Source organism: Vipera ursinii, assembly GCF_947247035.1.
Source record: "Vipera ursinii genome assembly, chromosome: 1".
NCBI classification, from domain to species: Eukaryota; Metazoa; Chordata; class Lepidosauria; order Squamata; family Viperidae; genus Vipera; species Vipera ursinii.
In genome coordinates, this window is record NC_139512.1 from 192,594,358 (window position 1) to 192,616,019 (window position 21,662).

The window sequence follows — 21,662 nt, forward strand, 5'->3', positions numbered from 1 at the left end:
CCTCATGGCCACACATTTTGGCCTAAACTTCGATAAAACAAGGTCTATGAGATCAAGCTTTTATCAACTGTTTTCTTTTCAAAGAAGGGGTTAAGAGTTGCTTTTATAGAACATACTTTACGACATCAGAGAATCTCACCTGCAGAAAATGGCATGAATGCATCTCTTTTCACAAATTTTCCTTCAGAGTCAAGAAAATGCTCAGGATAGAAGTCATGAGGTTTCTCCCATTGAGATTCATCATGGAGCACAGAGGTCAGCAAGGGAATGATGTACATACCCTTAAAAATGAAAGGATAAAAGGGATGTTACAGAAAGCAGTATATCCATTTAATGCATGTCTACAGAAATTAATACAGGGATATTGTAAATTGTTTATTGAGATATTGAGCCTGAAGCAATATTTTATATTCAAAAAAATATGAAAACTATTTCCATCTCCATTTTTTCCTCTCAGTGGTTTTTTTTTAGATGCATCTCAGTTTTAAACATCACTCTTTTTTGCTTTTGATTTACATGTTTAATTAATCATCTGGTTGTATACTGATTTATTTTATACCCCCCTTGTTAGTCTATAAATGTGAACTTGTTATCTCTTTTTACTGCTTTGGTTTGGAGTTATGAAACAGTTTAGCTTTTGCTGCATGGAAACCAATGTCTCAAAGACTTCCTCTTTGGCAGTGAAAGTTATTTGATCTGATTTATATTTGCATCTGATTTCTACTGCTAGGATTTTGTGTTTTATTAGTTTTTAAAAGAACTTTGCTGCTTTATTTTTCTTTTGTATATATCTTTGGTCTTTTTTTCTTTCTAAAAAATGGGATTTTTCATTTTCTTTTCTATTTTCTCTCTATTGAGGGAAATATTATCTTAATTTTTACTATGGTCATTTTTTAAAGAACCTCCACTTCTTTTATCCTTGAGAGAAATTGCTTATGTTTTGCTGTCAAAGTCCAAGTATAAGCAAAATTTGGATTATATTAAAAAAGAAAACAACAATAAATCAAGGATTTTGAATGTTATACATTATATACTTTTTATAATGCCCACAAAAAGTGACACAAAAGAAAGGTGAGAGCAAGAACAACTTAATGTCAAAGGCTTCTTGGACAACACAAAAAATACTTTTCAATTTACAAATTTTCTAAATGAAAATTTAGATGAAAAGTCTAATGATTTAACGACAGTCATAAATCAACCTAAGGATGATACCCAGGTACAGGTAACAGCAGCTAAATCAGACTTGCAATTGGGCAGATTAGAAGTCAATTTGTTGCTGACAGAATTGAAAGAGAAGGAGCTTTGTTTGAGAATTGCAGGCTTTTTGGAGAAGGCTGAAAGGGGCATGAACTTAAAAGGCTGACAAATGGCAGTACGGATCAGCAATGAACTGGACTTTATTAGGAAAACTGATGGAGATTGTGGATTAGATGTATTATATTAAATCGGGGGATAACTATTAAGAGATGTAGTGGTTCAATTTGTACAACAACCTTCTGAACAGCAAGCGCTGCAGGGATATTCACAGCAGAGATCTATGACTTTGGGGAATGAGATGCAATTGTTTGAAAAGATCCCAGTAATAATTTTAAAGAAAAGTTTTATTATTAAGAATCAGTGGAAGATATTTGATCCTGGACAGAACAGAGATAATAACTGCAGTGGTTTATGGTAGATTAAAAGCCATTGTGGACTTTCTGTGTGCAAAATACAATAATAGATTTTAAGTGACTTTGAAGTTAGTTTTGGGCTTTCGTGTGTTTTTTTTAACAGTAAATAGATGGTATGTTAAATTATCTAAGGAAATAGAACTATAGAAGTTCTATATTTATTTATTTATTTATTTATTTATTTATTTATTTATTTATTTATTTATTTATTTATTATTTAGACTTATATACCGCCCTTCTCCCATAGGACCCAGGGCGGTTCATAAGGCAATTAAGACAATATAACAATACAAAAGTTAATAACAAATTAAAATAAATTAAATTATCCTTGATTAAATCTAAAACCCTTAACTCTAATTAAAAAACCCCAATTACAATAAGTTAAAAATTAAAAGTTCTCAGTCCTGGCCGGAAAGCTCAAAGAGCCAGGTCTTCAGCCTGGCGGAACGAGCGAAAATCTGGGGCAGTCCTGAGCTCTACGGGTAACTGGTTCCAAAGGGCAGGCGCGCCCACAGAGAAGGCCCTCCCCCTGGGTGTCGCCCTCCAGCAATCCTTTGCCGCCGGCACCCTGAGAAGGCCCTCCCTGTGGGAGCGCACAGGACGAAGGGAACTTGATACTGGCAGCAGGTGTTCCCTCAGATATCCTGGACCCAAGCCATTTAGGGCTTTATAGGTCATCACCAGCACCTTGAATCTCACCCGGAGGGCAACCGGAAGCCAATGCAGCTCGCGGAGCAGAGGTGTTATGTGGGAGTATCGGGGAGCCCCCGTCACAACTTGTAGACCTGTTTTGCAAGGAGAAAACTATAATTTTTAAAATATATTTGTCAATATTCAACTGGGGGCAACTTATATGTATGTTTTTTAAAAAAAATGAACATTTTTTCTATTTTTTAGTTTTCCTTTGTGCAAAATAAAAATAAAACATAAAATAAAAAACCTATTAAAAGTAAAACATGAGACAAATTAATAGATTATCCTCTGGACCAATTCTAAATAGCTCTTAAGCCTTTGAAAAATGTTCAGGGGATTCTGGAGCTGTGAGGGGAAAGTTGGGTGAGAGTCAGGTGAGTGTGTTAGTCCCCCTCCTGTGGGTTAGAGCTGGGAGGGAGGAGTGGCTTCCTACTCAATGGGTGAGAGCAACTGGGCAGGGTTTTATTTGTATACTGAGTGGATGTATTGTGTCTGTGCTGGGGGACAAGGGGGTGCTGGATATGGCCATCTGCTGCAGTGAGGAAGGGGGTGGTGTGTGCCTGAGGGCACTGAGAGCAAGTGCTATAGTGCCTGTTGGGCTCACCTTGCCCCTGACTATCAGTTGGAGCAGGTTCCCCTTTTAAAGCAATAGTGTGGAAGATGGAGGATAGAATGGTTTGTAGGGAAGGAAGAGGAAGGCGGTTTATTTCAGTGGTGTTGGGTAATGGGAGATATGAGAGGCAGGAGGGGCACTCATGGGGAACACAACCTCAGAATTTAGTACCAGTTTTGTGTTCTGCCCCTTTGCACTCATCTCATTTACCTGCTCAGCAGATCTGTAGAGGCCCTGGTTTTAGGCTGCTACTTTTAAATGTCATATCAGCCTGTAATAAGGCTTGCCTTATTGCCAATTTGATTCTTAAAGAGAAGGCTGGTGTGGATTGTATCACCAAAAACTGGCTGGGCCCAGAGGTTAGAATAGAATAGAATAGAATAGAATAGAATAGAATAGAATAGAATAGAATAGAATAGAATAGAATAGAATAGAATAGAATAGAATAGAATAGAATAGAATAGAATAGAATAGAGCTGGAAGGGACCTTGGATGTCATATAGTCCAGCCCCCAACTTAAGCAGGAGAACTATACCATCTCAGACAAGTGACTTTTGCCCAGTGGTAGGCAACCTAAAACACTCAAAGAGCCACTTGGACCTGGTTCCCACTGAAAAGAAAAGACTGGGAGCCACAAAACCCTGTTGACATCGAAAATGAAGATAACACTGCATATATCGGGTTTTTTTTTACCTTTATGCTATGTATACGTGGCACTCAGGATTCGACCCGCCAAACTGCCGACCATCTGATCAACAAGCTCAGTGTCCTAACCCACTGAGCCACTGTGTCCCTTAAAAAAAACACCTATAGTGTGCTGCATTTATGAAATCAATGAACTGCTGCAAAAAAAACAAATTTTATTTCTGCATGCAACAAAAACATTTTGAACTCCAAAAAAAAAAAAGATGCTGTGTCAAAGGTTACTTTCAAATAAAATAATCAAATGTCTATTTGAGTCCTCCTCGTATTTATGAAATAAAAAGCCGGTGCAAACTACAAACAGAAAAATAGAAAAGAAAAAAATTGCGGGGAAGAAAAAAGAGAAAAGGACAGGAGAAAGAGGGAAAAAAACCTTTCTCCTTCATCCCAACAGGTAAAAACAATTTTAGTAGCTTATCTACCATCTTTAAATATAGCATAATTATCCCCATACCTCACGTCTTAATTAAAAAAATATCAAAATATTTCATTAAACGCTCTTGCTCCCCCTCCCTCCTTCTCGCTCTCTCTCTTTCTGACCTTGGTCTGCCAGTCCTCTTCCCCTACTCAGTGTGTTTGTGTGTTGTGTGTGTGAGTGAGTGAGAGAGAGAGACACAGAGAGATAGAGACAGAGAGAGGCACTTGCGCTTCCCTTCTCTCTCTCTCTCTCTCTTTCTGCTCTTGGTCTGTCAGTCCTCTTTCCCCACTCAGTTTGTGTGTGTGTGTGTGTGTGTGTGTGTGTGTGTGTGTGTGAGAGAGAGAGAGAGAGAGAGAGAGAGAGAGAGAGAGAGAGAGAGAGAGAGAGAGAGAGAGAGAGGCGCTTGCGCTTCCCTTCTCTCTCTCTCTCTCCCTCTCTTTCTCTCTCTTTCTCTTTCTCTCCCTCTCTCCGATCTTTTGCCCACCTGGCAAGCTGGCTTCACACTGTTCTGGACAAGCTGACACACATTCTTATTGGGCTGGCTCTCTTGCGAGATTCTGCTTTTTGCTGCTTCCTGTTTCTTGCTTCCTGTGGAGACGTAGCAAAGGCAGGAGCCCTGCCCAATAAGCTTGTCAGCTTCTTGGAGGACAGCGTGAGTTACACACACACACACACACACACACACACACACACACAGAGAGAGAGAGAGAGAGAGAGAGAGAGAGAGAGAGAGAGAGAGAAGGGAAGTGCAAGTGCCTCTCTCTCTCTCCAAACTGGGAGCCGCAGGAGAAGGATGAAAGAGCCGCATGTGGCTCCAGAACTGCAGATTATCGACCTGTGGTCTAGCCTTTTCTTAAAAATCTCCAGTGATGGAGTGCCCATGATTTCTGGTTACTTGTCCTCACTGTCAGGAAGTTTCTCCTTAATTTTCTTTGTTCAGTTTCCAACCATTGTTTCTTGTCCTGCCCTTTAGTGCTTTGGAGAATAAGGTGACCCCCTCATCTTTGTGGCAGCCCCTCAAGTACTGGAATACTGCTATCGTGTCACTCCTGTTTCTTCTTTTCTTTAGACTAACCAAAGCCAAGTCCTGCAGCCGTCCTTTGTAGGTTTTAGTCTCCAGGCCTTTGATCAACTTAGTTGCTCTTCTCTGAATTTTTTCCAAACTCTCAACATTTTTTTTGTGATATGGTGACCAAAATTGGCAACAGTATTCCAGGTGTGGTCTTACTAGGGTTTTATAAAGTGGTACTAATACTTCATGTGATCTTCATTCTGTGCCTCTGTTTATACAACCCAGGATTGTATTAGCTATTTTGGCAGCTACTGCACACTGCTGGCTCATGGTTAAGTGATCGTCCACTAGGACTCCAAGGTCCCTCTCACAGTTCCTGTTATTAAGCCAGGTCTCGTTCAATCTGTACTTGTACCTTTGATTTTTCCTGCCTAAATCTAAAACTTTGCTTTTTTCCACATTGAAACTCATTTTGTTAGACAGGGCCCATTGTTCAAGTTTGTCAAGATCTTTTTGAATCCTGAGTTTGTCTTCTGGAGTGTTGGTTACTCCTGCCAGTTTGGGGTCATCTGCAAATTTGATGAGTTCCCCTTCAATTCCCTCGTCATTGATGAAGATATTAGAGTACTGTGCCTAAGATGAAACATTGTGGTACCCCACTGCTTACTTCTCTCCATGTGGATGTAGTGCCATTGAGGACTACTCATTGAGTACGGTTTGCCAGTCAGCTACAGATCCATCTGGTGGTGAAGTTGTCTATTCCACCTTTTTCTAGCTTACCAAGGAATAGGTTGTGGTCTACCTTATCAAATGTCTTACTGAAGTCTAAGTATACTATGTCCACAGTATTTTGCTAGTCTATTAGTTTAGTCACTTTATTGAAGAATGAAGTAAGATTGGTTTGACGTGATCTGTTTTTGACAAACCTGTGCTGGCTACTAATTATAACTTTGTTTGCTTCTATTTGTTCACAGATCTGTTTTTTTATTATCTTTTCCAGGATCTTCCCAGGTATTGATGTTAGACTGATTAGTCTGTAGTTTTCTGCGTCCATTTTTTTCCTTTCTTGAAGATGGAAACCACATCAGCCCATTTCCAGTCCTCAGTTATTTCCCTGGTGCTCCAGGATTTTAAAAAATATGGTGCAATGGTTCTGAGATAACATCTGCCAGCTCCTTCAGAACTCTGGGTTATAATCTGTCAGGCCCCAGTGATTTATATTCATCAAGGTTGGATAGGTGTTCTCTTACCATTTTCTTGCTTGTTTTAATTTTTGTTTCTAGTATGTCTTTTTCAGTGGGGTGTTTTTTTGGTATGTTGGGCTATGATTTCTTTTTGTGTGGAGACTAATGCAAAGTATGAGTTAAGCAGTTCTGCTTTCTCTCTGTTGCCTGTTATTTCCTTGACTTTTTTCCTGTTGTTAGTATATTGGAAGATTTTTTTTTAATTATCCTTGATTTCTGTTGCAACTCTTTGTTCATCCTAAGCCTTTGCTTTCCTGACTTCATCTTTGCATATTCTGGCTGTCTGCTGATAATCGCTCCTAGTTATATGTCCCTCTTTCTATTTTTTGTATTTGTCCTTTTTGTCTTTCAGTTTGTCAGAGAGATCTTTGTGCAGCCATGCTGGTTTCTTCTTGTATTTCTTGTATTTCTTTTTCAGTGGTATTGTGCTAGACTGGGCTTTTATAATCATATTTTTCAGGGTTTCCCATGCTTCTTCAGTTGTGTTCCCCTTTAGGATTTTCATCCATGGGATTTTCATCCAAACACCATTATTTTTTATTTAGATTTGCTAATGATTAGGGAGTTATCCTGGCAATAAGACCTGAATCTTCTTAATAGCCTACATAATCCTACTTGTGAGTATGATAATAAAATCGTATCATCAGCATAAAGCAAGCTGTTACAATAAGTATTTAGGATCATCGGCATGTGTACCATGGTATCCTTCATTAACCCTGGCAAGTCATTGATGTATAAATTAAATAATAATGGGGCCAGGATACACCCTTGCCTTATCCCCTTATTTGGGTGAATCCTGTTAGTCAGGGCCCCATTAACCCCATACCGCACCCTCAAACAGGTACTTGTGTAAAGGTCTTTAATCAAAGCCAGGAGTCTGGGTTCTATTTTAAGAGATGTCAATTTACTCCATAGTACATCTCTATTTACCATATCAAATGCTGCTGTAAGGTCTATGAAAGCAGCAAACAGGGGTCTCCTCTTATAGGCATATTTGGCAATTAGATGGTTCAAGACAAAGCAGTTATCAACAGTAGATCTGTTTTGTCTAAAACCTGCTTGTTCTTCTGTGAGGATATTGTTTTCCTCTAGCCAGATTTCAATTCTGTTCAAAAGGTGCCTAGCATATATTTTTTGCTACAATGTCAATCAGGCTGATGGGCCTATAATTACTAGGATCCTTTTTATTCCCTTTTTTATATATGGGGACAACTATTGCCATCTTCCACCCATCTGGTATATGGCAGGTGTTATTTATGTGTGTAAAAAGACCTGCTAATACAGGGCCCCACCAGTTGGGAAATTTCTTAAATAATTCTGCTGGTAAAAAAATCCTCACCTGGGGCTTTATTGCTCTTTAAGCTTTTAATGATGGACTATCTCCTTTTCTGAGACTGGTGGCCAAGGGGGAGGGGAGTTCTAGGATTTACCAAATCGCTCTTTAAAAATAATTTCTTTATCAGTTCGGTGGGGGCAAACAAGCACTGATAATAATTCTCCCAGTCCTCAGCAGAGATTGGTTTGTGAAACACAAATCTCTGTTCCTTCAGGATACCTGCTACAGAGTGCCAAAATAATACTGAGTTATGACTTCTGGCAGCCAACTCAAGTTCTGACCAGATTGAAATGGCAAAACCTTTTTTCTTTAATGTTATAGTTTTTTATATTCCCTTCTTGTGTGCAGCATCTTAGCTTGTATATGGGCAGTAGTATTCCTCTGGGCAAGCCTCATGGCTGCCTTCAATTTTTTTTCAGTCGCTGGCAATCAGGATCAAACCAGCGAGGTCTACCCACTTGGGCTCTTTTTGTAGCAGGTTTAGCTGTTAGGTGTTTCTTCAATATGTTACAAAGATTGGAGAATGCATTGAAGGCTGACATCCAGTCAGTAGTAGATGACTAGATTGTTCTAGCCCACTTAGTAGCATTCTCTGTTTTAAGGCATTCTAATATTGTCTTAGTATCAACTTTGGCCCAAATTAACCTTTTATTTTGGGTCACCTCTACCTTTTTGGTGAGCCATCTGTCAGCCATGTTATATGGTCTTAAATCTGAGTGACCTTGCAATGTCACACTTACAGGCTGATGGTTGCTATTTTCACTAAGGTGTACTGTGACCTCCGAAAAGAGGTCAGCCTTATCTCTAGACACACAAAAGAGATACAGTACACTACTTGAATTAGCTGAGTGGTATGTATAAGGGAATGTGTAATTCTTGTCCTTACTTCCCAAAATTTGGAGATTACCCTTAAAAATTAAGGAGACTAGGAGCAGGTCAGTGGCATTACTTTTACGGTCTCTCGAGAGCCACTGAGGATGGTTATCGAAGAACTCCCCTGGGATTCCCTTCTTCTGGATAAGCTCATACAGAGAGGGACCCAGTCTAGCATTCAGATCTCCTAATAATACCACTATGGATTGAGGGTACAGTATAGATATATCTTCTAGGATAACTTCCAAGCCCATCCAATATTCGGAATTATAGTGCTGGGATGTGGTTGGAGTAATATACACATTTACCAATATTAACTCAAACTGGTCATATTCAAATTTGACAGCTAGAAAGTACGGATACTTATCTTTGTTATATAATTTCTCACCCTGCCATTGCAACTCTTGCTTTATAAGAATGCATAGCCCACCAAGGGTCTCCCTTTGTTCTTTGTTTTTTGGGCTGGGGAGGCCCATCCCTGAAAGCCTGGCAGTTGTACTGGTTTGTCCACTTCAGTTAGCCAGGTTTCTTGAAAGGCTATTATGTCAAATCTAGAGAGAAAGCTCATTAGTCCACTATCAACCATCCCTTTCCAGCCAGCTATGTTCCAGGTCATCAACTGTATGGGGTTCTCAGAGGCAAGGTGGTCTGGCTTGGTTGATTGGCTAGATGGTAAAAATGCCAGATGTCAACTTGGCATTGGAGCCTGGTCGATATCATCTAAGCTTCCCATATAAACACAGTTGTTGTGAGGTTCAATATTTCTCCTCATGGGTTGCAGAACTTGTTGTTGCTCCTCTGTATCTTGGTTGCCAGTGTGCCTCTGCTCTTGCTCCAAGAATGATTTTTTTTCCAATGGGCAGGTACTCTGGCTTAAGTCTATCAATGTAGATTTATGTCCATTTTTGGAGGGGCATAGCTGAGGATTCATCTTGTGGAAAGATGTTGTGGGAACTTCTAAATCAAATGAGGATGGAAGCTGGATTATATCCTTAGTGTTTGTCAGCTTAGGGGGCACTGTGTGATGAAGCCCTTTGTCTTTCAGTTGTTTCTCAGAGGCTAGGTCAGTCAGTACAGTTACCCCACTGTCAGCCTGTGTGACTACCTTTTTTTACTGTTGAGGTAAAGGCAGATTGTTGATTAAATATATTGTCACAAGGTTGTGTGGTTAGTGGAGCCAAATTAAATAGAGGCTTTGCTGTAGATTGAGTTGTTGTCAGTGCCTCTTTTAGGTCACCCAATCTTTGAATGATGTTAACTTGCTGAGGTTCTGGCAATGTACTGAATAGGTCAATCAACATTTCCTCTGGCACATCCTCAGCAGTTCCTGCAGCTGTGGGTAACACAGTTTGTATATTGCTTCTTTGCTTTCTCAGTGTCAGTTCAGTTGCAGCAGCCTCAGGCTTAGTAGTGTGAGGGCTGTTGCAGCCTAGATTTAAAGCAACAGTTCCCTCTTGGTGATGCTGTTTCAGAAGTGGGCATATTTTTCTGAGCAAAAGACCCTTATTGGAAATATTGAGAAGCTGCTCAGAAAGGGCTTCATTCTGAAGAGCTTGGAGGAAACTGTGGGCTGTTTGAACGATAGGAGAATTCTCATACATTGCATTCTTGCTGGCAGCCACTCTGCATGTAGTAGATCTATCAGAGTGAATTCACAGTGGAGCAGCTGGCTCAGGGACAGCCTAATAGCTTCTCTATTACTCCAATGCCCTCTATTTACTCTCTTGTCATAAATTTGCAAAGTAACCTGGTTAGTTTGCAGACTGTAGTTATATTGGTCATCTCTTAGGCCTTTACCTGATTGTTTTCTCTATGTGTGTTCAAATTTTTGGGAGGAAAACAAGGTCCTTCTCTACTTTCATTTTCTGAGTTAGCCATCCCATGTCTATCCATGGTTATCCTCCCAAGTCCTTCTACAGTATTTGGGTGGCTCCTAACAAACTTTGTGAAAGATTCTTTCAGGCAGTCGACCTTATTTATGACAATTGACAAAAGATCATATATTGCATTTACAGTTTGAGCTGTAAGCAAACATTGTGTGGAGAGGAAGTCTGTCACATTTTCTCCCTTTAAGTTTGTTACATCTCCCACCTGTGCAAAAAAGGCTGCTTTTGTGCTCCAAGGATGGGAGCCACTCTCCGAGAGGGAGGAGAACAGCTCTACACGATGTTTGCCTTCCAGTTCGGTTTGTAAGTCCCATTCCAATGAGTGACATAAATTTAAATTTATCTGATAAGATGACTGTGAATGAGTTACTTACTGGAACAGACTGTTTGTTTGCAATATAATCTTCCATTTTCTGCTGCTTCAAAGGCTTGGATAAACTCTCTGCTGCAGAGTGCTGTGTTTTCCTTCTTTTCCCCATTCAAGTTTGTTAAAACAGGTTTACAAATAAGTTTAAAACTAGGTTTTAAAAGGTTAAAATGGGTTAAAAATGGGTTTAAAAGGTTAAAAGGGGGTAGGTTAAAAGTACAATATTAAAAGAGGATAAAAAGTTAAAATAAAAATAAAGTAAAATATTTTACTATATTGAAACATTTTACCTTACACTTGTGGGATCTAAATGCAGGGCTCAAAACCAATAATCAAGGCTTATGGAAGACAAGAAGAGGACATAAAGCAATAAAGTAAGAGAGAGAGAGAAATAAAAGAATAAAACAAGGGAGGAAAGTGTCTCTCATAAATCAAGAGGTGGGGCAATTTGGGAATGCCAGATGCCAAAGAAAAACATCTCCCATAGGCAAGTAGAGAGGCATCAGTGGAAATTGTTCTTACATAATAGCAGTCTGTGGCCTTATAACTTGATTTAGCCAATTCCATTCATTTAAGGACTGTTTTTTTTTCCACCACACTATACACAAAAGCCTAGATCTTACATAATGCATTAATTTTAGACTGATCACCTTGGGGATGAAGAAGCCTTTGAAAGTTACATCCACGGTGGTTGCACGTGGCAAACTGGATGGAACAATATCACCAAACCTTTGAATTTCATGAATCACAGCATCAGTGTAAGGCATTTTGGCTCGGTGGTCTGTCCTTGGCTGGGTATCACCAATTTCTTTTGCAATTTCTTCTTGGACCTTTCCTGGGAAAACAAAAATGATATTATCTAACAAGATGATTCTTTTTTTGAATTTTGCATCAAATGGGAGATAATGCATAAATTCTATATTCTAAGTGGTAGAGTGCTCATTAACTGAGATCCTTGGATCAAGGCCCTTCAGAGAGTCATTCATACATTATTTGCTTTACAAATAGAGTACAGTAATCTGTAGGCCACTAAAAAGATGATAGATTATGGATTATAGATAGTGATCTACATGCCTCATTATACCCATGTGAGCCTAGACATTGGACTAGTTGCTTCTGAGTGTAATTCAAGTGCTGGTATGATTAGGCAAGTGGGCACACTTTGGGTCCATCAATTAAAGGCATCTAGTGAGATTACGGGAAGCGTGCCTTCTCGGAACTGATGCCTGCCCTCTGGAAAGGTACCACCCGGAGATCCAAATCGCTGGCACTCTGATGACATCCAGAAAACTATTGCAGTCCTGACTATTCCCCTGGAGTTTGTGATAGGTTAAGGTTGGAGCCCTGGTTGGATAGTTTTTGTTTTTTCTAGACCCTCAGGCCATTTGAGAATCTTTTTTTTTCTTTTTGTACTGTTCTTTTTAAACTGTAAGCAACTTAGAACTACCAGGAGTCATGTGGTCTCCAAATTGCTCAATAAAAATAAATCTTTGGAGAATTGGTGCTAAAACATAAAGGAACTTTGTCACATATTACAGGAACAAAGCAAATTCATACAGGAGGGAATTCCATAAATATACAGTGAACAAATTCATATATGACAGAACTATAACAAAGATACGGAAAATATCATTAATGCAGCTTCCGGGTGGCTGTTCAGCGGCAAGGACGGTTGGATTCAACCGCCGGCCCTTCGATCCTGTTGAAGCGGTGGAATAGCTGACGATCAGCTGTTCCGCCGCTCGAAAACCCTTCTCCTTGGGCAAAGAGGGGAGGGGAAGCTTCCAGGTAGGGGTAGAGCTTCCCTAGCACCCCAGAACATTTGTTCTGGGGCATGAAGGGTGAGAGCCCCCCCAAAGCCTGGAAATGCTCCAGACGAAGGACACTTCTGCTTTAGCAGAACAAGACACTGAATCCACTCCTGCCAGATCTGATTGACATCTTGAGTGATGGTAGCAGCAGAGTTGATGCAGGAGCAGTATAAATATCAAGTACAAAGCATTAACTCTGAAATTCAAACTCTCTTCCTGTTCCAACAATCGTTTTGAAAGAAGGGGAAGATGGTGCCTGACTGATTTTTTTTCTTTTTAACAAGAAGCAAAAAAAAAAAAATTCTTTAAAGTAAAGTGACTGCTTGAACTGAGTTGGAATATGTAAAATGGACTTTTAAACCTTAAAAGAGCTATTTATAATTTGGAGGTGCTAAAAAGTTATTTCCCAAATTTGGTTATTTCACAGTTTAACTACAAAGTACTAGAAAGTGAAAGTGTGTATTGGAACTCATTACTTGCAAAAATGGCTCCCCAACCACATAGACCCATTTTGTTTGTTCAGCAATCTGGAATGCAGTCTTTGAAGTTACCTCCCGAAGCTGCTGCATCTGTATTGACTTTAAAAGATTTACAATATGCTCTAAACGATGCCTTAAAAATTCAGTCTGAAAAAATATTTGAGAAGGTGGCAGAATTTATTGGAAAGGAGAGCAAGAAAATAAGGGAGGATACTTTGATGGCACTTCAAGTGTTTTCAGGCTGTATTGAGAATCTGGATGAATGTGTGGAAGAAGTGAAACAAAATAATCTGCTGCTGGAGGCAGATGGGTGAAGTGGAGAATAAAATGGAAAAACATGAAGATGAAATGATGATGATGCAATATAGAGATATGGAATTTGCCCTGAGGATCAGAGGTTTGAAAGAAAATCCGCAGGAGAATCTGGAAGAGACGTTGGTGGATGCCCTGGCACCTATTTTGGGGTTTCAGCTTGAGGATTTTTTTGGGAAGATAGATAAAGTATTTCGTGTTAATTCTTGGATTGCTAAACAAAGGAAACAGCCAAGGGATGTGGTTGTGTATTTTACAAAGAGAAAGATTAGAAATGAGATCATTCAAATCTCTTATAATAAAAGACTTAAAGTGGCTAATCAGGAGGTTTTGATTCTGAAAGAGAATTCCTCCAAGAATTTTGAGAAAAAGGAAGGATTTTTTCTTTCTGACAGATGAATTAAAGAAACAACAGCTTTGGTTTAGGTGGGAGATACCAGTGGGGATTGTGGTGAATTATTCTGGAAAAAGATATTGTCTTAATACAGTAGGGAAGGCATGTGATTTTTATTCTAATGTATTGAAAGCAGGCTTACCATCATCCTCAGAAGTCAAAAAGGAAAGGAAGAAGGAGAGTGACAGTTACAAGAAATAGTTTCAGAAGCTGTGCAATCCTTGGTTTTATTTAAAGATCTCAAGATTCAAAGAAGGACATGGGTTGTACTTAGATTTAAGGAATAATATTAATAATAACAGTAGAGATTAATGGAGGACTTTGATAGAAATAAGATTTAGAAATGGAACTTGTTAAAGATTGTAGGATAATTAAAATCTAATGATAGTGGATATTTGGGGATGGTATATACAGTAGATCTTAAAAATTAGTATGTATGTATTTAAATTGTTAGTCTAAATCTTGAAGATGTGGTTGTGATGATGCAATGTATTATTATGTATGGTTGAATTGTAAAAGATTACAATTTTAAAAGTTAACGTAATTTAGTGGAATATGTAAGATCTTTAAGAAAAAGATATTTCTAATTAATAATTATAGTAGAATTTTTGGTACTGTTATATTGGAAGAATGTTGACTTGTTTATTATAGAAGAATGGACTTTGAAAGTTTTGAATTAGATAGAAATGGTAGAATTTGGAATATGTGAAGAATATTTGTAATGGAGATATATTATGATGTTTAAGGAGAGTTAAAGCATGACTGGATTTAAAGTGTAATTATAGTTACTTAGTATATTTTAGATTAAGATTGTGAAAATAATACCCTGTATTCTGCTTTGGGAAGTCAGGGGGTGGGGGAGGTAGAGGTATTGGGTGGGTTAGGGTATGGGTTAGGGGTAGGGGTAGGGGGGTGGGGTTTATGTTCAAAAATGTACTTTAAAACTTTTTAATAAAAAGGGGGAAAAGAAAATATCATTAATGGTAATTTTTAAAGTGATATCTTCTGTGGAGTTCATAATTTGCTTGGGTACATTCAGAAATATTTCATCTCCACTATTAGAAGATAAGGTCATGAAGCCAAGTATGTTTGTGCTGCATATCTCATGATATTAATATGTTACCTCCTGTGTGATCACTTTTTGCTCTTCTTTCTCCTTCTTTTAAGAATATTTCCATTCAGAGAAGAGATGAACTAATGAGTGACTACCAGTTTACTCTTTCAGCTTAGAGAAAGAATGAAATGTAAATTGGAGCTCATAGAGAGGTATCAAAGTCTAATCACAATTGAAATGCATTATTCTTAATAGAAAGTCACTTCACTTGCCTCATACTACTGTATGGTGTGAAGGGAAAATTTTCCCTGATTTTAATGGTTATTAATTAGCTAATATCAAAGAGAAAATAAGGGAAAATATATATACACATATTTAAAATACCTTGTGCTAGAGTGAAGATTAAAATGAAAACATGATTATATTGAAAAATGCAAAACAAATAAAAACGGAAACAAAACATATATGAAACATTCTAATAATCCCTATGTAGCTTTAAATGGCTTGAGTTTATTAAAATCAATCTCATTTAGAAGGTAGGCTTATTTACCTTTAGTGAGATCAATGTTGTCTTGTCCATTTGAAAAACAACTTAATTCTTGGTTCATCTCTTTCCCTTCACTCAAGTATTTCAGATGCCAGCAATTCTTTTTTAAGTTATTTTTTAAAGATTTATTGCAAGGCCATGAAATGAAAGTGCTTACTTTGGATTTCTGGGTACTTCATCATTAGGAGTATGGCCCAGCGCAGAGTGTTTGCCGTGGTGTCCGTACCAGCAGCAAATAAATCATCTACAAGACTTATAAGGTTTTCGTTATGGAAATATCCACCATGTGTCATCTTCATATTCTCCTGAAGTGTACAAAGAAAACACTAGTAAGAAAATTCAATCTTCCCACATAATGAATATTCTTAAAATCTAAGAGGACACTTCATATGTGGGTAATAGCCTCACTGAGAGCTTATAGTTGCCCCAACACTACTGGCTTTCTAGAAGGAAAACTCTAAAGCCAAAAAGAAAGAAAGAGCAAAGATCGGCACAAAGGGATTGCCCACTCCTATCCCCACTTGGTCCTACTCCTCCAGACAGGAATAAATATTTATGGCATTTTTAATGGAAAGAACAATCAATCTGGGTGTAGTTTTAAGTAGCTGCACATTCTGAAAGTAATGAAGAGGGAATGATTAAAATTGCTTTGGAAATTTGTTTTGTTCTATATTTCTGAAATAAAGATCTTAATCAACCTGCAAATTGTTTATCTGGAGATGCATTTTTTAAAAAAATTTTTTTTAAAAAAAATCAGTAATAACAGACTTGGGTAAAATAATTCATTACCTGTCTTTGCCGAACAAGAAATGTTTCAATAAAATTCCTTTGGTCATTTTCATCAAGATCTTGGAGATATTCTATGAAGGTGGTCTGTATGAAATCTTGGAGCTCTTTTTCATTCTTCATTACTGTTTTACGAGCACCGAAAAGGAACCCCAAATTGGGAAACAAATTGTATAGCTGAAAGAATGATAAAAGAAAACAGATATTATGTTATGTTCCCTAATTCTGAAAAAAAAAAACCAGTAAGCAAAATCACATGTCTGAATGAGCTTTGGATAGTCAATTTTGCTAATTCACTAAGCCCCAAATCCCATGGACTGAACCGCCACACGGGTTTTGGTGAGGAAGTCTTATTTTCTACCATACTATTGAATGAGCTCTTAAGCTCTCATTGTGTTAATTCCCAAACAAGGAACGGGAATGCTCAATAAAAGAAACTCAACAAAAGTCTGAAACAAGAAAGCTATTTAGTATATGTAAAGTTAGGTAGTACTGTAAAGAGTAAAAAATGATGGAAATGTATTTGCAGTGAAGGCTCCCACTCCTCCAATTTGAGTGTGTTCACAAGCGTTTGCGTGGAAGGGAGACAAAGTGATGAACCATGCATCATGAGGTTGTGATGCTAAAAAGTGATTTCCACACTTGCATGAAATGTTTACATAAAACTACGTAAGGGTAGGATTTGAATCCTGATGTCATCATGTTCATGTTGTCTTTGGATGAAATCTTGCTACAGATGCCCATGTGAAGCAACTTTGCTTTGCTTCTCAATAAAGCTTCAAATGGCACACATTCTGCTGCCTGTTTTTCATGACATTTTTTTTTCTCAAATAAGAAATTAAGTTACCAACACAGCAGGGCTTCCCGAAAGCTGAGTAGTTTCCCCAATTATCTTCAGTAGTCGTAGAAATGTGGGATCTTCATATTCATAGCGTTTCCCAAATAGAATAGAAACAATGATGTTGGAAACAGCAGCAGTCAGAATTGTTTTGATGTCAAATGGTTTTCCTGGGCAAAACAATAGATCAAAAAGAAAAACCAGGATTAAAACTGTGTTCTACTACATTTATATTCAAAATCAGCTTGCATAAATGGAGCATTAATCATAGAAAACTATAGTGCTGATGACATTGGAAGTATTTAGATTAAAAATATGCAAAGATATTTAAAGGGTAATTCATTGCCTCAGAGGCAGAATTGCAATATATCCATGATGTTTTCTTTGGAACTGTGGAACTCCCTCCCTGAGGGTAAAACACTTGGCAAAGTTATTGTGATCCTTCCTCATTAAGTGATTGCCGTTTTAAAGATCAAATGACTACTGGGCTTCATAAAATGAAGAAAGAAAAAGTACGTGTATTATATGGGAGGAAATTATAACAGATCTCAATGCAGATACCTTTGGTTGCATCTACCCAATAGTTCTTGAAAGGCAGGACAGAATGATTAAGATAATATTACAGTCCCTTCACACACACAAATCTCTGAACAGAACAGATAAAATACTAACATTCACTCAGAATGTTAGAAGGAAAAGACTAGAATTTAACTCTGGAAGGCAGATGCGTGTAGACTTTGATTCGTATGTATTGCTTAATAACTCAATATTGTAATTTTTTTTTATCTCACTCCTTGCTTTATTGCAGCTGGTGTGCCAAAAAGCAAAGAGCATGATGAGCCTGTAGATATGTAGACATGCTCAATAAATGCAAACTCATTTGGCAGTTAGGTGGAGAACTTTTAGTTTTCTAGATCAGTGTTCCCAACCTCTCTGCTTGGCGCCCAGTGGGGGAAAGGGGGAGTGGAGTTGCGTGCATGCTCACTAGTTCACCCAGCACTCGGGCAGCCCAGAGCTCAACTGGGAGTTGGGGACTCCTCTTCTGGATTATTATTTTTTGTCACAGGCACCTCTTATTTGTTTTTCCTCAACTCAATTTCATCCATATCATTTTTGGGTTGCAAAAATGCAGAGAACCTGCATAAAAATGCCAATGAGAATTTTGTGTATCTATGGAAGAGTAATTCTAGAAGTGTTATTGACTAGAGACTGTCGTGTAATACTGAATTAACTATTCAAGTCCTATGGAACCATTCTGCCATCCATAAGTCACATTTTCTGTAAATATACTTTGCATAAATTGGACAAGGAAGAATATTTACGGGAAGAAAACAATGGGTTTAAGAATTGTTGGAGAGAAGATACTTCCAACACACTTCTTCTTCATTTGAAAAATCTGAGGAAATTATTTTTCAATCTACATTTATTCTGGAAGCTGCTGCAATAGAGCATTAGAAGCAAATGCCAACCCACCTGCATAAGTCTCCATTGTCTTCGTTAAGACACTACACTCTTCAGTGATTTTGTCTTCAATGGTCCTCTTGCCCATTCCGTAGTCCCGTAATGTGGATAATGTAAACCGTCGCATCACTTTCCAGTTCTCACCACGAGCAGAAATAACACCTCAAGAGAAAAGGGATAAAATAGTGAAATATTATTTTACTATCACAACTCATTCTTGTTTCACAACTTCATTAAAACATGCTCTGTTAATTTGATCAAGTGTTTCATCTATTCTGTGCAAAAACTTGCCCAAAAGGTATTTCAAAATTTGTGCTAAGGATTTCCACTCCGTTTTCTTTATCCTCTGCCTTTGGTGTCCAACATTCAATATCTCATTATCCAAACAAAACAAACAAAGTAAAAATGAAAGCAATCTCCATTTTTTCATGAACACATATCTTCCAATTTATTCAAAACTATAATTTATAACACAACAGAGTTTCCAGTTCATGTTTTGCAAATTCATTTTTTGCAGCTAGGAGAACCTTTGCACAACTTTGGTTTCTGTGCCATTTTTAGTCTTTTGTGGATCAGGAGTCCCTACACTTTATCATGGAAAAACCCAATGAAAGAAACATACAGCAACATAAAACAATAATTCTTACTTTATGATTCAGAGGTTTATTTCACTAATAGTTTGGAACATAACGAACATCATAATATCACTTATATTAACAACCCATTGCAGTGAGGTCTAGTGACATGCCAGCAAGGACAGCTATAATAGTCCAGTGGCCATGACCTTGCAACTGTCATAAATACATGCCAGTTGCCAAGCATTCGATTTTAGATCACATGACCACTGGGATGTGACAATGGTTTTAAGTGTGTAAAATGGTCATAAGTCACTTTTCTAGGTTTGTTAACTACAATCCAGAATGAAATAATTTACCAAATCCTCCCACTGCATCTTCAAAAATGGGGATGATAGGCCTATCTGCAAATGCATCTGCCTGCTTCACTAGAGCTTCTTTGACCATCTCATAGCCAGTCAGCACCACCATCTCCTGGAATCCCATTTTGATGCGAAAAATGGGACCATATTCTTTTGACCACTGGAATTCAACAGAAAAAAATACAAAGAGGCCATTTTGATCAATAATTAGACTCATATACTATATGTAGAAGATGTTAGGAAAACATGTAGATTTTAAACTTGATCTTTTCTTACTAGGTATAATATCAGAAAAATCTAATAAGCAAAGTGTATATTGAACATTGCATTTACCAACAGCAACAAGGATTGTATTTGCTCAGCAATGGAAGAATGAAGAAACATCACTAGATGAAGAGATAATCAAGAAAATATTGGACTGTCAACAACAATCGGCACAAATTATAATTAATGGGGGATTAACAGAGGCATTTAAAATTGAAAAAGGCACAAGACAGGGATGTCCCCTATCACCATTGTTATTTGTTTTAACATTGGAGATTTTACTGATTAAAATTCGTGATCAACTATAATAAAGGGAATAAAAATAAAACAGAATGATTATAGGTTATGAGCCTTTGCAGATGACTTGGTTGTCAAATTATCTCAACCGATTCAATCAGTTATAGACTTGATGGAAATTATAACTCAATATGGGAAAGTTTCTGGTTTTAAGGTAAATAATAATAAGACTAAAATATTATCTAAAAATATGACCATGAATCAAAAGGAAATATTAGTAAAATTGACAGGTTATGAAATAGTGAAAAAGGTTAAATATTTGGGAGTATATATTACAGCCTCTAATGTGAAATTATATAAGAATAACTATGAGACATTATGGCTAAAAGTACAAAAGGATTTAAATAATTGGAAAAAACTACAATTATCTTTGCTGGGGAAAATTGCAGCTGTTAAAATGAATGTTTTACCAAAGTTTCTCTTTTTGTTTCAAATGATACCTATATTGAAAAAAAGATGCTAATCTGGATGAATGGCAGAAGGGTATTAATAAATTTATCTGGGCGGGGAAAAAACCAAGAGTTAAACTTAAGATTTTACAAGACGCACGGGAAAGAGGAGGACTTAAGGTGCCTAATTTGAAATTATATTATGATGCGGTGGTTTTAACATTGGTTAGTGATTGGCTTAATTTAACAAATAAAAGAACACTTTATCTTGAGGGATGGGACTTATTATATGGGTGGCATGCATATTTAATTTATGACAAGAAAGTTGACATGGCTTTTAAATTTCATATTTTAAGAAGTGCTTTATTGCGTGTCTGGAAAAAGTATTATTATAAGTTAAATTATAAAATACCAATTTGGGGGATTCCTGGACATGCTTTAGAGGGTGTATCTATGGGTGTGAGTTTGAATAGGATTTCTTATAAGGAATTCCTTAGATTGGTAGGGAATGATTGGCAATTAAAGAGGTTAGTTGAGTTAAAACAAGAAAATATTGTACAGTCCTGGTTCTAGTATACTCAATTGCAAGCTAGGTAGAAGTTAGATCAGAAGGTTGGCATTACACTACTGGACGAAAATTTGGTAAAACAGATCAAAGATCAAAATCGAGCACATATAAAGAGAATTTACAACACTTTAATAGAATTGGATTTGGAAATGGAATTAATTAAAGATTGTATGGTAAAGTGGGCTCAAAATATTCAAGAACCAATCCCATTGGATATATGGGAGGCAATTTGGGTTAGAAATGTAAAATTTACCCAGGCCCAAAATTTAAGAGAAAATTTTTTATAAAATGTTTTATAGATGGCATTTGGATCCTAAAAAGTTCTCTTGTATGTATCCTAATTTACAGCCCAAATGTTGGAGATGTGGCAGTTTGGATGCTACTTATTTTCATATCTGGTGGACTTGTAGAAATATAAAAGCTTTTTGGATTAAAATTTGGTGGAACATTCAAAAGATTTTTAAGAGAAAGATAAAGTTTACCCCACAACTATTTTTATTGGGTGTTATTACAGATTGTGATACTAAAGAAACTAACTTGATGTTGAACTTGATAACAGCTGCAAGGTTATTGGTAGGGCAAGAAGAAGGATAGTTTGCCTACTATAGAAGAATGGACGTTTAAAATGTCAAATTTAGCAGAAATGGTTAGGTTTTCTGCTTATCTGAAGGATCATTCACAAGAAAGATACATTTCGGTCTGGAGAAGATG

The 21,662-nt window shown here is 37.4% G+C and overlaps 1 protein-coding gene and 1 long non-coding RNA gene across 2 annotated transcripts in view; one reads left to right on the forward strand and one right to left on the reverse strand.

Annotated features, from left to right (window-relative positions):
• Positions 1–21,662, forward strand: part of LOC310632646 — a 1,302,393-nt gene that overhangs the window by 429,177 nt on the left and 851,554 nt on the right. The window lies entirely within an intron of this gene.
• Positions 1–21,662, reverse strand: part of LOC310632519 (cytochrome P450 2K1-like) — a gene marked incomplete at both ends in the record, with an annotated part of 35,928 nt that overhangs the window by 2,307 nt on the left and 11,959 nt on the right. Inside the window, 7 exons of the mRNA XM_083349749.1 lie at positions 140–281; positions 11,465–11,649; positions 15,569–15,716; positions 16,201–16,374; positions 17,045–17,205; positions 18,509–18,658; positions 19,431–19,593. Of these exons, the coding sequence (XP_083205875.1) occupies positions 140–281; positions 11,465–11,649; positions 15,569–15,716; positions 16,201–16,374; positions 17,045–17,205; positions 18,509–18,658; positions 19,431–19,593 (1,123 nt within the window). The remainder of the gene's footprint in view (positions 1–139; positions 282–11,464; positions 11,650–15,568; positions 15,717–16,200; positions 16,375–17,044; positions 17,206–18,508; positions 18,659–19,430; positions 19,594–21,662) is intronic.